We start from the raw sequence: 18,638 nt of genomic DNA on the forward strand, positions 1-18,638 counted from the left end.
CCTCCTTACCAAATGAACTGTTATATAGTTTTTGTTTGTTTGTTTTTTGTGCATCTTTATTCAAATGTAAGCAGCATAAAAATATCACTGTTGTTGTATTCATTGCTATATCCCAGTGCCTAGAACACTGCCAGGCAGATAACAATGTTCAATAATTTTTTATTGAATGAATGAGTAAATCATTGTGTACATATAATAGTGAGTGACAAAGTGAGTAGATCGAGAGTGGTAGTATTGAAAAAGGTGGTCAGAGGGGACTTCTCTGAATAATTCAGGAGATTTCCTCTAAGGCTTTGTATTTGTAGCTATAATAGTGTCCAGGAAAGAATCAGACACTACAGAAGTGATGTGCAGATATCAACTCCAAGAAAAAAGACACAGAAATCCTTATAACTTTAGGGTGTCATGTGTCCTCTTTACCTGCATTCTGCTTTGAAAGGTGTCATGACTCTGTAGCTCTCAAAAAACTTCGTTACCAATCGTCCATTAGATACCCAGCTTGCTGAAAATGTCTCCTGCTCTTTTTGTTTCTAGGTCAATGATATTGGTGATATCTTGGTAGGGAGTCTAGTCTCAGCAATCAGTTTTTTATACACTTTGTATTGCATTGATTCTATTTCTTGGGTCAGTTAACCACGAAATATTTATCATCATTTAAGTTTGCATCCTCAAGACTTTTCATATCTATGCTAGAGAAGAATGATGGAAATGTACAGAGCAGTGGAGTATAGACGTTTGCAGCACTGTGAGGATGAACATGTTTTTACATGGGCTTTAGGTAGATCCACCTGATTGATAATGTTAGTCTTCACATTCAGCTGGACTATTCAAATATTAAAAATTGAGCTGAGACCTAGATGGTGATTGTTTTTTAGTTTGGGAAGATATTAATATTATTGCCTTTTTTACTCTTTAATATCTGATAGTTGAAGACACCACAAAATTCTTTCTTTAGCGGGAAAGAAATTTTGGCACTTTTGCTGTATTCTTCTAACTAAATCTTAAAATTATTTTTCCAATATTTTCAAGGTCATTATTGACCCATTGCTATATTCTTTATTCAGTACTCAATTTTCCCCTTAACGGACTTGTGAGAAGAATTTGACACAACTGATATTTTCCTTTCTTTCATAAACTTTCTTCTTTTGGCTGTTAGAGAAATAGTACTAGTAATACCATTAATATTGAAATCATCATCTTCACTACTGTAGCACTTCCACTGACTCCACCACTACCAATCTTCTCCTGTGAAATATACATAAAAGTTGTTCTTTGTCTCATACTAACTCTCTTGTGTTTTTTTTAATTATTCATATTTGTAACTACTATATATAGCTTCCTATGTGATCTGATTTGACAGTAGAAAACTTGTGTAGAATGTTATTTTTATGAGCTTGTACTGAATTTCCATACTCATTGGTGAAATTTCTTGTGTTGATATATACATAGAAAGAAACACTTATGGGAGAAAATTAACAAAAGATATATATATATATATGTATATATGAAGTTATATATATATAAAATCTTTTATATATGTATATATGTGTATACACATAATAATTACTCCATTGACAAAATTATGTCTTCATTCAATGGGAGAGTCCTAATTTTTATTTCTTTTTAAACACACAAAGGAGATAAAAATGTCAAATTCCAGGATATTGAATAAATTAGAGCTAAACACAAATTTGTTTTAATTTTTCACTGCACCTTTGATCTCAATTCAAAGCAATATAAAACATTCAGATATTTTATCTGGGATCCCACCTTCCACTTTGTTTTCTCAGCATCATTTAGGACAATGATGCCTCAGAAAAAAAAAAAAATCATGTTATCATTTTTTGCAATATTTGAAATGTAACTTTTTAACAGAAGTTTACACAGATCTTAGCGTGACTTACTTTGACACAATGCCTAACACACAATTCATTAATTGCATTTTTTACTCCTTAAAAAAGAAAATTAATTAATTTTACAGTAATATTAGAATTTTCAGGCCTATGAAGGGCTGTTTGACACAGGGTCTTCAAAACAGATTGCATTGTGAATATTTCAACTTAAACTTTTGTAAGTTACTTTTGCTTGGCATTCTTAAGAGGAAATATGTTTACAAAGTAATAAAATTTGTTTATTTATTGCGTATGTATTTTTCATATAATAAAATTGAAACCAAAACCTCCAGTTTTATTGCTGATTTCAGGGGCGTTGACTTTAGTACTCTGGAATTACAGATCAACAGCATAGATGTTCATTATTTTCAGCTATCATTTTTTTATTACTTTCAGGTGCATAAAACAAAGTAATACTTAGACGTTTATCATTTATATCCCTCACACTGTGTCAACCCCCCTGCCCCCATCCACTATCCCTCTGACATCGCACACAGCCATTACATTTCCACTGTCTATTCAGCTATCATTTTTAAACCTTCAGTTCCACTTGTGAACTGGTGCTCTCTGGTGGTTGTTTGAGGCCTTAGAGAAAGAGCCTGCTACTGTGTGATCAGCAGATGGACAAATCTGTGCAAACAATGAAGTACAAATCTCCCACGCTGCTCTCCCGGCAAACACTTCCCTTCCCGGAATTGAATACCTTCACCAAATTCTACCTTCTCTTTCAGTCTTTTGCCAAATAATAGTGGACTCTGGTGGCTAAAGTTATGGGTTTCCATTTCAGATTTGAAATGGCTACAGCTTTGGCTACAGCTGCCAGAGATTTGGGAGCTAGCTGCCAAAACTTTAAACCACTTTATCTCAACATATAAAGTTAGTGGTTCCTGAATTATATTATTCTTTTTAGTTGGGGCTGAAGGAAACATTTTAGAGAAATAGAAAAATGCTAAACTAAGTTTGGTGATGGTTGCACACATCTATATATTTGCTAAAATTTAACCAATCATATACATACAATAGGTGAATTATGGTATGTAAATTAGGTCTCATCAAAGCTAAAGAAAAAAATTTCTACCCTGCCTTATGAATATTGGGCATTCTCTTCAAATACCAGTAAAGGTCGTTGGAGAATATGGTTTCTTTCCTACATTTTCTCCAAACTTTTATTTCATATTTAGAATGTCTTTAGAATGCCAAAAAATTGCCAGTATTTTTCTTCAAATTGCATAATTATATTATTAGCATAATTTGTAATCAATGTTGTTTTAGGATCGGAAAGTAATTTAACTGTTAGGTAATTGCAAGCTATTATATTAAATAAAATATCACTATAAGTGAGTGTAATTGAAAATTTACATATTTAGGCTAAAAATAGGCAACTCTAAAAGGGGTACAATTTCCACTCCTCTGACTTTCTGGGATTACCAGGAGACACATTTAAAAGAACAAATATAATATTAAATTCAGTATGTGGTGGGTAGTTGAGAAATTATGTTATCTGGGTCATGAGAGAAAAACAAACATTTCCTCTGAGGTTTTCACCAAAGATAAAAGTGTGAACCCTTGTATGTACTCTGAGTGGACAAGTTGAGGACAAATTAGTAGTCTGAGGACCAAGCTCTGATTAGTATCAGGTTTATTATAGTCTTATTTCATATCATACTTTAAAAACATACATATACATACACATACATTCACTAACATTGAAAATGCAAGATGAAGACAGATACATGACATTGAATGTGCAGTTGAAAAAAAGGAATTCAATCCAAACATCCCAACTTAAATTTAAAGGTATGGAATTTAGTATTTTTTTCAAGTATGTGGATTAATAAGGTTATGTATTTAATATAGATTAATGTTAACACGGATATTAATATGGGTAATAATTTCCAATATTCTGTTCTTGTCTGTTCTTGAACTGTTTCTTTTCTTTTCTTTTGGTGCTTCCCTTTCTTTGTCTTTGTCTTGTCTCTCTTTCTCTGTCTGTCTGTGTCTCTCCATTTATCAATGTAGGACTAACAGTTATTTGTCTTTAAAGTGATATTTTGTCTCATATAATTTCTCAAACATATTCTCAGGATATATATATATATATATATATATATAAAATTCAAACTAATAATTAAAAAATGAATATTTGGTGTCAGTCATCCACCTCATTATTCATAAAATATAGCATTTTAAATAGCAATTTTTAATTCAGCTATGAAATACGTTTTCTACCAGGTGAACAATTTTGTTTTGGAAAATAAATACACTTGCTCCTCTGTGCAAACCTTTTGCACACTCAGTTTGTAGATGTCACTTGGAAATCAGAATATGCTTTGGTGAAGAAAAGGAGCTCAGGAAGTTACAAATAATAAATTTGCAATTTCTATTTATTTAAGTAGTATATGCTAATATTCATCCTTTACTAATGTATCCTTTGCTAATGTTTAGTAAAGCTTGCTAAATTTTAGTAAATCTTGGGGTGACTAAAACATTGAATTTGAATCTAATTGACAAATTAAACCTTGTTATTACACACAGGATTTTCCTTTGTTAATGTATATTTGCATATCTTTGCACTAATAATAAGAATTATATTTTTGCCCTATACGTCAAGTTTCAGAATCACTATAGAAGTAGTATCACTAATAATATAATTACTTAAAACAGATTTAAAATGTTTATGCATTTTGTTTTGTCCTTAGTAAATTTTTATTCCATTGGCTTTGCACAAAGTGTTTTAAAATCACTTGAACTAATTCCTTTCTCTACAGTTACGTCACTAACTTACTATCCAGTTAGGATTCTTTACTTCACATTCCACTTTATTGGTAGAGATCACTTTTAAAACTTTTTGTTTATCTTATTCTATAATTATGCATATGTAAACATATGCAATTATAATGATATATAATACATATTATACAATATAATTATAATTACTTTATAATAATGTAAAATATTTAGAAGTCAAATCTACGCGATACGGTACTTCCAGATATCTCCAATGTCCATAAACCCAGCTCCCATCCTGTTCCTTTCACCCCATTTAACTACTTTATCCAACTAGTCCCCCTTTTGATGGACATGTATGATATTTGTATTCTTTGTCTATTATACTCCTATTAGAAATAGTGTTGTAATGCCTTGCACATATGTCTTTTCATACTTCGCCAATATGTCACCAGGACAGATTCCTAGGAGAGAAATTGCTGTATGATAATGCAAATGCCTATTTAATGTTGCTAGTTTTTTTTCCCAAATATCCATCCATAGGATTGTACCTTTTCATATTTCTATCTTTTTAAATGTTTACTTGGCTAGTTCTTAATGTGCTCTGATAATAATTTGTTTGATTTGTAAAAATAAACAAATAACTTTTTCACATACGTTGAATTCTTGGAACTTATTGGTTATCATTCATTACTAATGTATTAAAGTATTCAAAAATAATCTGGGAAATGCAGTATATTCATTAACTGAGTTCTGATGTATCTTATTTTACTATATTTGTCAATGTTATGTTAAGAGGAAAATTGTGTACTGTTTCTCTGAACAATTACTGTTCTATATGGCTTGACAGAGTTTCGCAACTTCAAATGTAGCTTCTCTATTTCCATAGGTTTAAAGGAAATTTAGAATATGAAATCAGTATTAATAATTCAATTTATTGACGGAACAATAACAAAATCACAGTTATGGGGAGTCATTTCTTATCAATCATTGTGATGCATTTGCAAAAATTATCTTTGATAAGGACATAAACTATTATGCAAAATATGGATGCTGTAAATATATTCAGTATAAACTAATTACTCATACAATTCTATAAGCCAGTGTCTACCAATGTAATTTGTCTTAATGAGGTTGAGAAACATAACAACATTTATACTTGAAGCACTGGAGGAGACTCTTTGCTTTCTGTCTAATGATATCAGTTTGTTGATTAATAACTATCACTGAGTGCACTCTCTTATATTCAACCTAGCAGTGCTGGTATATGAAAAATAAAACAATTGTCACTCTAAAAGAGGTTACCATCTAAGGAGAAGCTGAAGCACCTTTATTACTTTATTATTATTATGGATTAGAAAGAATTTTAAGACTTTTTTTTAGATTAAAATAGCAGCTTCCAGGAGTCATATTTAGTTTTGATTCATATTACATCCTTAGTAAATGAAACAGGTGAAATGACTTGTGAATATTAAAGCAAATGATTAATTTGAAAGTATTTATTTGTGTGTGTGTGTGTGTGTGTGTGTGTGTGTGTTTGGGAAATTATTAGGTGTATATATTAAAAGTCTTTTTTCCCACTGGTTAATTATGTCAAATATTAGCAGTTATTTTAAGATTCAACATAACATGTATCATAGCTTCTGACCATCAGAGTATTATCATTATTAAATAAAATAAATATGCATTTTTTCTATTTACTTAAGTTTTATGCTTTTGATTGCCTAATATCTTTTGAATTCAAAACTAACATTATATATAATTCTATTGTTACAATTCTATCACTTCTTGGAAACGTACTTTTCTAAGCTAATTCATGATTAATTTCTCAGATTGTTCCATGATATTGCACTGGTATAAAATCTTGTTGGGAATATCTGGAACAGTAAATGGTATTCTGGTTTTGATTTTGATCTCCCTGACTCTGTTGGGTAAGTTAAAAGTTCTTTAATAAATAAATATATGAAAAATGTTTACTATTTTCTTATGACTCTTCGTATTCATTCATTCTTCCTTATGTACAAAGCCGTATGTTACACTTCATAATAATGTATTTTATTTAGTAAAAACAAGAATCTTGTCCTCAGGTGGCATACAGTCTGATAGGAGGAAAGTGTGTGTGTGTGTGTGTGTGTGTGTGTGTGTGTTTATGTGTGTGTGTCTGAGATGAGATGTGTATTTGGAAACCATGTTTTTGATTTGTCAGATAGTTGTGAATAGAATTCCATAATTTTTCTTAAACATTTTAATACATTTTATCTAAGATTGTATTTCATTTACTCTTGGTTTTGTCCAACAAACATTTACTGAGCAACTACTATACCTCAAGCATTAGTACAAACTTCCAAAGTTAAAAAAAAAGGAATTATCATGTTGAGGAATGTCATATTCTAGTAGGAAAAAAACGACTTTAGATAAACATGTATGGTAAAATGGCGTAAACACAGTATCATAAGTTTCAGCAAAACATCAAGAAAGCATGGAAAGAGATGTGTGCTCCTTAGAGCAGGAACTTTGCTTGATTTACTACTGTATCTTCAGTTCTTAGGACAAAACCTGGCACAGAATGGATCCTAAACAAATATGTGTTCTATAAATGAATTAATTGTGTAATATTTGAAATTATTTTTCATTAGACATGATAATATAAAAGAAATTTCTAATTATCCCTTCAGTTATTTCTTGTTCCAATTATCAGAATCAATCTAAAGAATTTGTCTTTGAGACATTGCACAGAGAAGATATTTATTTACCCAATCTTAAAATAATCCTGTTTTCAAGTTTCTCAAGGAGTGTTGCTAAAATGCCACAAAGGAAATAATTCAAATATCAGCCAACATGATGATATTGGAAACCTGAAAATTAATAGTGATGCAAGAGGAAATATAAGTAAAAATGACTCAGACTACTGTGTTTCAAGAGCTACAGGTATTTCTCAAAGGTTTGACCTATATTTGTTTCTATTTTTTTGGACCTTCTAAATTTGAAAAAGCTTGTTGAACATGTATGCAATAGATTAAATAAACCAATGAAGATTTTAATAAATCAACTTTTCACTCTAAACTTTATTCATATATTCTGTTATTTTTTTGCAGTGAGAGGAGAGCTAGCTGCAAAACAGAACATAAAAAATAGGTTTTTCCCTCCAAACATTTAAAATAAAATTGAGACATATAAATATGAGAATGAGAACCTAATTGTGATAAGACAGTATATAAATAACCTTTTTTAAACATACTTATCCTTTTTTGACATACAAAAAAGATTAAGTAATTATATCTAACAAATTATCCATTATGATTTTAAACTTAGAACTTCAAACCATACAGAATTTGGAAAACTATCTTGTTATACTTTTCAATTTTTTTTTTTTTTTAGTTTAACGTTTTAACACTTAACTCTTTGAGCCTTGGACATTTATTTTATAGTATGATATGAGAGGAAGATGCAGATTCATTTATTTTATAATTATTTATCAAAGGATTTTTCTATAATTCCCTAGTTTGTGTTGTCCCTTTTATCACGTATTAAAATGTCGTATATATTATGGTTTACTCTTTTCTTTTAAATTATTTGTTTTACATATACAAGTCACAAACCAATTAAAAATTGTAGTTTTACCACTTATTTTACCTAATTCCTCATTATGTTGGGTATTATATGGAACCTTTTTAAAGTCACTATTAAACATTCACTATTAAACATTCATTAAAGTCAATCTAAATACTGTATATTAAATTATAAGATAATAATTTTCTATTATTTCTATTATTTCTTCTTGTTTAATTGAGATAACATTTGCAAACATAAAGTTAAATATTTAAAATTAAACAATTCAATGTTAGGACATTCAAATGTACAACCACCATATCTGTCTAGTTCCAAAACATTTCATCATCCCTCCAAAAAAGAAATCCCACACCTAATAAGCAATTACTTTTCATCCCCTATTCCCACAGCCCTTACTAATTACTAATCAGCTTTCTATCCCTATGGATTTACCTCTTCTGGCTTTTCATATAATGGAATCATGCACTATTTGACCTTTTGTGTCTTGCCTATCTTACTTAGCATAACATTCTGAAGTTTATCTATGTTGTATCATGTATCAGGATTTTATTTCTTTTTATTACTGAATAATATTCCATTATATGTATGCATATATACCACAATTTCTTTAAGATGGCAATAGTAACCAATGTGGTCCACAGATTGAAAGAAATCTCTATCAAAATTCTAATGTTTTTTTTTATCTGCAGTAATGGGTAAGGTGATCCTGAAATTCATATGGAATTGCAAAGGATCTTGAATAGCAAAACTGTCTTGAAAAAGAAGAAAACATTTGAAAGATTCACATTTTCCAATGTCCAACTTACTACAATCAACAGTAATCAAAACCGTGTGGTCTTAAGATAGACATATAGATCAATGGAATAGAATTGAGGATTCAGAATTAAGCCCATACACCTATGGCCAAATGATTTTTGACAAAGATGCCAAAACCATTCAATGTAGAAAGAACGATCTTTTCAACAAATGGGCTGGGTTAACTGGATAGATACATGCAAAAAATGCATTTGATACTTAGTTCATACATTCTAGAAAAATCAATTCAAAATGGATCAAAGACCTAAATGTAAGAGCTAATCTATACAATTGTTACAAGAAAAAAATAGACGTAAATATTCATAACCTTTGATTAGATAATGATTTCAAATACGATATTAAAATCACAAGTGACAAAATAAAAAATAGATAAAATAAATATCATCAAAAATAATGACATTTATCAAAGGACATTATAAAGAAATTGAAAAGACGACACACCAAATAGGAAAACATATTTGCAAATCATATATCAAATAGATCTGTAGTATCCAGAATATATAAAAACTCGTAACTCCAAAACAAACAAAACACCCTAAAGAACTCAATTAAAAATTGGGCAAAAGACAAAAAAGACATTTCTAAAAAGAAACTATATAAGAGACATACAAAAGACTAATAAGCACATGAAAAGGTGCTTACAATGATTAGTCATTAAAACCACAATGGGAAACCACTTCATACCCACTAGGACAGCTATAATCCAACAAAAATAACAAGTGTTGGTGAGGATGTGGAAATTGTTCATACATCACTGATAGAAATGTAAAATGGTGAGCACTGTGGAAAGCAATTTGGCAGTTCCTCGAAAAGTTAAATATAGAATTATCATATCACCCAGCAATTCAAATCTTAGGCATATACCCCAAAGAATGAAAAGCATGTCTTTACAAAAATTCATACATAAATGTTTATAGCAGGTGTATTCATAATAGCCAAAAATAGCCCAAATATCCATCAGTTGATAAATGGGTAAACAAAATGTGCTATACCACCATGCAATAGAATATTACACAGCCATAAAATGGAACGAAGCACTGACATACGTTTTAATTGGATGAATCTTGAAAATTTTATGCCAAGTGAAAAAAACGGACACAAAAAGCTACATATATGATCCCATTTATATGAAATATCCACCATAATCAAATCTGTAGAGACAGAAAACAGACTAGCGATTGCCAAGACTAGGAGTAGAAAGAATGGGTAGAGGCTGCTTTACGGGGTTTCATTTTTGGATGATGAAAATATTTTGGAATTTGATGGTAGTTGTGTTTGCACAACATTGTGGATGTACTAAAAACAGCGGCATTTGCATTTTAAATGATTAAGTGGTGAATTTTATGTTATATGAATTTTACTTCAGTTAAAAAAAGATTATAATAGCCACAAGTTTGAATAGTTACATTGGCCTGCACTTAGGTTTTTATATATACTTCACTTTCTCTCATTATTATGCCAGAAGTCTCAGATATTTTCAATTTAAGAATACCTCAGTTTAATTTTAATTGAAGAAAAATCAAAAGACTTGATCAACTTGCAATTATAAAAAGGTTTGATAAATTAATATAATTTAATATCAAAAGATATTAAAATAGATTTATGCACATAAAACAAGGATAGAGATTCTAATACTTTATATGGATAAATTCTAAGCAAATTATATAGATACTATTTTATCTAATCTCTCAAATAACATTAATACAATGTATATCTTAATGGGTTCATGTTATTTTAGTAATTATACATTTAGTAATTATGTGGTAATTTAGTTACTATATTTAGTAATTATATTTAGTAATTAGACCATGGCACAGAAAAGATCCCTTATATCTAGCTTTTGCTTTATCTTACTAAATTAATTTTCTTAAGTCCCAGGAATTATTATTTGTATTTTGGATACCTTTTGAGTCTGAACACTTTGTGATGAGTAATTTTATCATAGCTCCAGTCTTATTCATATAACACATAAGTATTCTCACTGTTGATTTTCAGAGGTACATATATAATTTAATTTTTTTTTGTTTCCCACATTTGCCTATAGGATTGTGCCCATCAGAATGGCTCAAATATCAAGAAAAATGTTATTGGTTTTCTAATGAGTTGAAAAGTTGGAATGACAGTTACGGGTATTGTTTGGGAAGAAAATCTCATCTACTAATCATTCAGGACCAACTTCAAATGGCAAGTGGTTTAGTATCGTGGTTATGGTATTAGCCTCATTACAGTTAAAAATAGCTTTCCTCAAATTTCTTCCCACCCTTCTATTAAATTATTATTTATCTTGATTACTGAGTTATTGGCACCCTCTTAAATTTGTGTTTGAAGCCACTGCCTCACTTGACTCACGCTAATCCTGGTCTGAATATTTGCACTGAATTTGCAAGTAGTGTATGTGTATGTATATAATATATAACATAGTTATATAATGTGTGTGAAAATTAGATATGAATTAATTAGCATAAGAATCCTCATGCAGAGTGCTAGTTGACCAATAAAATTTTAAAGTCTTACTTAGTATGTTTGAATTATCAAAATATTATGTTCCTTTAGTCACTCATTACCCACTTTTTAGGCTTTTATACAGAAAAATCTAAAACAATCAAACTACGTGTGGATTGGGCTTAACTTTACGTCCCAGAAGAGGACATGGACCTGGGTGGATGGTTCTCCATTAGATTCAAAGATGTGAGTCTTTACAAAAAGACAAACTGATTTATTGTTTATTGTGAAACTTATCTTCATAAATCTCTAAGTCCACCAAAATCCACTCTGACATAGTTCTTTGTATTGAAGAATTGAAAGGATGAAAAATAATTTAATGTTCACTGGAGTAATGATAGATATTTTGGTTTTGTTTTCAAAGCTAAAGAATGGCTATACATTTATTATTTAAAAACTACTCATCATTTATATGGAAAGATGGATTGAACCAAGGTACTTTTCTGATGTCAAAGTTCTCAATGTTTACTTTAGCCATTTTTAGTAACTGGGGAAAAAAAACTGCATGCAGGTTTTTTTGGTATTGTTTTATTATTGTAACGGTAAAAGACAAATGAGAAATATAAGACAGAACAAAATCATCCAAAATTCTCTCATCAATTGTATGAGATGATTGAGGATTTAAAAAGTTTCATCAGTATTTGTGTGCTTATATTAATTTTATAATAAACTACTTAATTAGAAATACAAATAGTAAAACTAGTAAATTCAAATCTTATCTCTATGTTGGTAGGCAGAAGAATGGTCCCAAAGATGTCCACATCTTAATCCCCAAATCCTGCGACTCTGCATGGCAAAAAAGACTTCAAGGGTGTGATTAAATTAATAATCTTGAGATAGTAACATTATGCTGGATTACCCAAATGGGCCCAATGGAATCACTAGTCCTTACAAGAGGAAGAAAGTAGATCCCAAGTCCAAGAAGGGGATGTAAAGATAAACACAGTGTTCCAATTGATAGAACCATGGCCGGAGAAGTAGACAGCCTCTAGAAACTGCAAAAGGCAATGAACAGATTTTTCCCATAAAACCAGTTTTGAACTGTAAGTTAGCACATTTGTGTTGTGTTAAGCAACCAATTAATGACACTGTTGTTTTATTTTGTCTTCGCCCTTATTTCATCATTAAATATTACTTATTTTGCATATCACTGCACTAAATTAATCAATCTAAGGAAGTCAACTGAAGCCCTTATTTGCAATGGAGAGTAAAATTGTGGGTGTGTGTCATCTAAGGGTAGAGTTGTAACAGTGAACATTACCTGGTAGGCTACTTATGAACTTGCTAACTTGGATTTTTTCCCTCATGCCAAATCCACTCAACACCACCTATAAGATTGAGATTTAAAGTTAGACCATGCTTAGGGATTTTTGTTCAAAATACATTCAATATAAAATTCAAATAAAAACTTGGACACAGTGTGGTTTCCAATATGATAATCCAGTACTTATTTGCCCCTTATTAATTTGGAAGATTTTATGACCATGTGTATCTTGCCCATGATTCTTTCTTAAACTTTTTCCTCAGTTTAAATAAATTCTTAACAGAATAAATCACTAACACTACAGTATATTGCAGATGATTTTATTATTGTATTTATCATATTGCTTTATGGATAAAAATACAATAAACGCACAAATTATTTAGGGCTTACATGGCTCAGTTTGTATGCTGAGTTCTTTACAAACATCAATTCATTTAGCTCCATAACAATATCATGAGTTAAATATTATTATCACCATTGTACAATTTGATATGAGAAGCCAAGAAATGTTAAGTGAACTGTCCATGTAACTTAATCTTATGTTTTTAATCTAAGGGACCACATTAAACAATGCAAAGGATACTAGAACAGGATTATGGGCACACATTTATTCTTAGCTCTCTCATATGCAAACAGACACTGTGAGAACTCTCTGCCAATCACAGACAGTAATACTAAGTTACAGAGATACTGTAGTATTTAGTGGGTCAATGTATTTGAATATGCCTTGAAATTTTGAACTACTTTTTAATTAAGCGAGGGAAAATACAAATGGATGTCTTAAGCAACAATGATTAACAATGTATTTATCATCTTTTCTGCAAATTCTTCATAAAAGAACAGAAAACAGCTACAGAAAACAGCTGTGGTACCATCGAGGAAAAGAAAATTTACTCTGAAACCTGCAGCAATGTTTTCAAATGGGTTTGTCAATATTAGAATTTAAAAAAAAAATTGATAGTGGAATAATCAATGATCAAAAGATTTGCCTATTAGTCTCTAATATTAATCTTCAGGAATAAGAATTTAAAACTGTAATTAAACACCAAAATCTCTTCTCCATTTTACTTCTATCATCTACGTTTGTCCTAGCCTCACAGTAACCATATTAATAATCTAAAATATACCTTTTTGATTTTTGTGATAATATAATCTAGTGTAAATCCATACATTTATGTTTAGGATTTTTATTTTTTATTTTTTATTTATAAGAACTGTTATTAAATTCTGTCTACTTTTGACTGAGAAAAACAAATGCCATATGATCTCACTTATATGTGTAATCTAAAGAACAGAATAAATGAGAAAATAAGACAAATAGACTGATGATACAGAGAACAAACTGATGGTTTCTAGATGGGAGGGAGTTGGGGGAGATGGGTGAGAAAGGTGAAGGGATCAAGTAGTACAAATTGATAGTTACAAAATAGTCATGGGATGTGAAATACAGTATGGGGAATATAGTCAATATGTTATAAAAACTATGTATAGTGTCAGATGGGTACTATACTTATCAAGGGGATTACTTCATAAATTATATAAATATCTAACCACTATACTATACACCTGAAACTAATATAAAATAATATTGAGTGTCACCCATAATTCAAAGAAAATACAGTCATGGGATATAAAGTACAGCATAGAGAATATAGTCAATGGTGTTATATAATACTATGTACAGTATCAGTATCCATTAGGTAGTAGATTGTTGGAGTTATCACTTTGTGAGGTATATAAATGTCTAATCATTATGTTGTTTGATACACCTAAAACTAATAATAAAAAATGTTGGAAAAATTATGTTTGCTTTTCTGTAGTTTGCTTTTTAAAATTATTAACAATATCCTATGAAAATTTCGTATAGTTCTGAGTTGCATTATAGAGTGGATTTTTACATTCTTTACTCCTTTTTGATGAGCATTATCTGTGTTTCCAGGAATTTGCTACTTAAATTATGCTGTAAAAAATATTCTAGATATCTTCTTTAATAATAACATTTTTATTTCTATGATATAAAATTTAAAACTGGAAATTCTTGGTAAAAAGTGTTAGATAGGTTGTTTACTTTAGATTTTATAAAACTGTTACCTAAATTTAGAAACTATCGCAAACTTTTAAGAAGATTATGGGCTCAGAAAAAAGAAATTAAAGCTTTTTCCTGAGCTTCTTGAGAATTAGTTGCTAAATTAATGTATTTTATTATGAAATTTTAAGTATCATAGGATAATGTGTATATTTCCTACAAATAAAATCTACTTCATCACAGTACAATTATAAAAATCATGGTTACTGTACTACCAACAATTTCTCAGACTCCTTTCAGGGTTTGCTGGTGTCAAAATACGTAATGCTCTTAAACATCCAGCTCACATTCATTTTCTGCATTTAGATGTCTCTTTAGTTTCCTTCCATTTAGGAGAGTTCCTGAGTCGCCTGACATTCATGGCCTTGACATTTGACTACTACAAGCTGGTTATTTGGTAAAATGTCCTTCAGTTTGAATTTGTCTGATTATTTCTCATGGTTATACTCAAGTTAAGCCTTCTTGGCAGGAATGGCAGAGAAGGGATACAGTGAAGCTGTCTTCTCACTGCATTCTCTCAGATAGTACACATTTTTCCTTAGTCTATTATTGGTGATATTCACTTTGTTTACATGATTAATGTGGTATCTACCATACTTAACTGTAAAGTTACTCTTTTCCCTTTGTAATTTAGTATTTGTGGAAGTGATCAAGATGGCCTTAACATTCTCCTCAGCTTGACTATAAGTTTCATTCTTACTGACTGTGCACCCCTGGCTTTCCTTTTTCTTAGAGCATTTACTTTAGAAACTTGTACATGGAAATTCTTTCTATGCTCCTTTGATAGGTAAATTTTTCTTAAGGCCTCTTGAAAGCTTTACAACCCAGAAACATCTTTTTCAAGGACCTAAGAGCCATCCCTTTGAAATGTAATAGTAAAGAAAGACAGCACCCTTATTTTTCAGTTTCTGTAAGAGGGTAGGAGACTAACTTTAGTGGGTGCCTAGATCCAAGTTGTAAAACTACCTTCTATCATGAAGATCTGAAAAAGTTTAATTTTTCTTTGGTCAAACCACATAGCAAAATCAGGTTGTGTATGATCTCCCCCTCCTCCCAGCTCTTGAAAACCCTGTTGCCTTTCGTTTCAGCAGACTTTAGTTCAGACTGAGTTCTAATCTATCTCCCTTATTCCAATAGTCTTGTATAAAATCTTTCTTCCCTGTGTAACATTGTTCCGTGCAATTTTTGTTTTGACAGGAGGTACTTCTAAATTTTGTAAATATCTCATTTATCATTAAAATTGCAATTCATTTTTGTGGATGACTATTTTCACATGTTGTTAAATATGCCGTAATCTATTTTGAAAGTCAAATTGTTCCAAATCTAGTCATAAACCTTCTATTTTGAAGGTCAAATTGTTCCAAACTTTCAAGGCGACATCTATGTCCCTGATCACCACAATCCTTTGCTGTCTGTAGTGGTTGTTTTTATTTTACATATGTTTAATTTTTTTAGTGGCATTAATCTCTGCAGAATACCAGTAACCATTTTTGCCAATGTCTGAACTGGCCTGTATGTTCTAGCCTGATTCATAAACATCAATAAAATAATTAACCAAGCAAATATAAAATTAAAACTTGGTTTCTTTTCCAAATAATTTGCCTCTCTTTGTATCTTTCAAAATATGATGTTTAATTTTCTGACTCCTCAGCTAAAATTTAAGCTCCATGTGGGCAAGGATTTTGACCTGTTTGGATTCCTGTTTTATCTTTATCATGTAAAGCAATGCCTGATACATAATAGATGCTTAATAAATATTAGTTGAATGAAATTTGATTGGTGTTATGAAGAAAATTTGCATGATACTTATTTGAATATAAAGTAGGGTGATCTGATATCGTCACTGAATTCAGTTAATACTTCATTAAATATGTAACAAATAAACATATTGTTGACTAGCATTAAGTAAAAAAAAAAAGAAGAAACCTTCCAAAGGGGCCCAGATAAAGCATCAATAGGTGAAAAATATCTTTTGAGTTTAGTGAGTCAAAATGTCAAGTACAAGATGTCAAGAAAGTATAAGCTAGGTGTGAAATATGGATGGAAAATACAAAGTGTCATACATGCCATATAAGTGTTTCCACTTTCATTTAAATAGCAATTGGAAACCAATTAGCAGATTAACATAGTCACTTTTGAATTGTGAAGCCATTACCCTGGCTATAGTATGGGGAAAGGAATATGAGGTATCCACTATTGGGCAAGAGATGATGGACTAGTATGAATGTTTTGAAGATAAAGAGACGTGAATTGAAATTTAAACTTTAATGGGACTTGTTGATTTACTGAAAGGGTAGAAGAGGAAGAAAGCAATGTTAAGCATAATAACATGTTTCAGGTTTTATGCAACTAGTTGGATGGTGGTTCCCTTTAATGCAGTGATGAGGGCCATATTTGGGGGTAAATTATAAATTAAATTTTAGACACATTCAGGTTAAGATATAATTGAGACATTGAAGTGGAGTAGGCAGTTAGATATTAAATCTGGAACTCAGAGAAAGTTTCATTGTTGAGTATGTAAGTTTGGGATTCTTTAGAGTAGATATTGATCTCAAATATATAAAGGAGATTGCCTAAGGAGGAGTACAAAGGGAGAAGGGAAGGCCTAAAACAATAAGAAGGCTAACATATATGGCAGGGACAAAACATGTATCCTGAAAGCAGAGAAAGCAGAGCAGTCAGGGAGCCAGGCGGAATCTCAGGGGGATATGGTGTTGCAGAATTCTTGGAGGACAACATTTAAAGAAAGAGGAAATAGAAAATAAATGTTAAATGCTGTTTGAGAGAACATGAGAGATGTTAACTGAAGCCAGACCACTGGATATAGCAATATAGATGGGGGGTGATTTGGTGAGCGCGGCTCTTGTGCGCTTTTGCGGTAGGATTAGGTAAAACTAGACTGGACTGACTGAGATACCTGAAGGATATATTTTCTTTGATTTAAAGAAGAACCTTTAAACAAGAAAGGGACATTCTAGCTCAGGATTATATCAAAGATAGATGGAATATAGTAATGAAAATAAGCTGATCTTGGTAATATAACACAATGTATTAGTTTGCTAGCATTGTCAGAACAAAGTATCACAAATTGGATGGTTTAAAAACTACAATTCATTCTTCACCTTTCTGGCAACTGGAAGTCTGAGATCAACGTGTCTGCTGATCTTTCAGACTGCTTGCTCTAGTGGAGAATCCTCCCTTGCCTTTTCTAACAAAAGAGAAAACAAAGAAGAATTCGTAAACAGAAATAGAAAAGAACTGCCTTAACTTAAAAATTGTATTTAAAAAAACTACATAAAACATTACTAATGGTTAAATGTTAGAAACATTTTTCTTAAAATGTGAAACACATCAAGAATATTCACCATCAGTATTGTCCTGGCAGTACTACACATTTTATTATTTTTAAAATTAAATTAAATTTTATTATTAGGTTTCGGTATACAAAACAACATAATGATTAGACATTTATAACCCTCACAAAGTGATAACCCCAACAGGTTTGCTACCCATATTAATTTGACAAGAAATAAGTAATAGTTATAAGACAGAAAAAAACACTGTTATTATTAGGTAATATGTTTTGCAGTATTTAAAAGAATCCTTAAATTATTAGAAATCAGAAGAGGTTTCAGAATGGATGTTGAACAGAATTACCAAAAAAAGTCTCATATCTGTATAGAAACAATTATTTTAAAAATAATAAAATTATATAATTGCAATAGCAAAAAAATTAGATACATGTACAAGGATGCAAAAATAAACAATTTTCAGTAACTGT

The 18,638-nt window shown here is 30.6% G+C and overlaps 1 protein-coding gene across 2 annotated transcripts; it reads left to right on the plus strand.

The window, feature by feature from the left end:
* Positions 1-3,604: 3,604 nt before the first annotated feature.
* KLRF1 (killer cell lectin like receptor F1) lies at positions 3,605-13,710 on the plus strand (the record flags this gene model as incomplete). Of its 2 annotated transcripts, XM_081058911.1 has the most annotated exons (6): positions 3,605-3,689; positions 6,452-6,550; positions 7,401-7,547; positions 11,050-11,189; positions 11,581-11,693; positions 13,596-13,710. In XM_081058911.1, 6 exons carry the CDS (start codon positions 3,605-3,607, stop codon positions 13,708-13,710), a joined length of 699 nt encoding a protein of 232 aa, XP_080915037.1. The 2 variants fall into 2 exon arrangements, with proteins under 2 accessions (XP_080915037.1, XP_080915038.1); XM_081058912.1 differs by lacking the exon at positions 7,401-7,547.
* Positions 13,711-18,638: the final 4,928 nt, after the last annotated feature.

Source organism: Rhinolophus hipposideros (genome assembly GCF_964194185.1).
Source record: "Rhinolophus hipposideros genome assembly, chromosome: 9".
NCBI classification, from domain to species: domain Eukaryota; kingdom Metazoa; phylum Chordata; class Mammalia; order Chiroptera; family Rhinolophidae; genus Rhinolophus; species Rhinolophus hipposideros.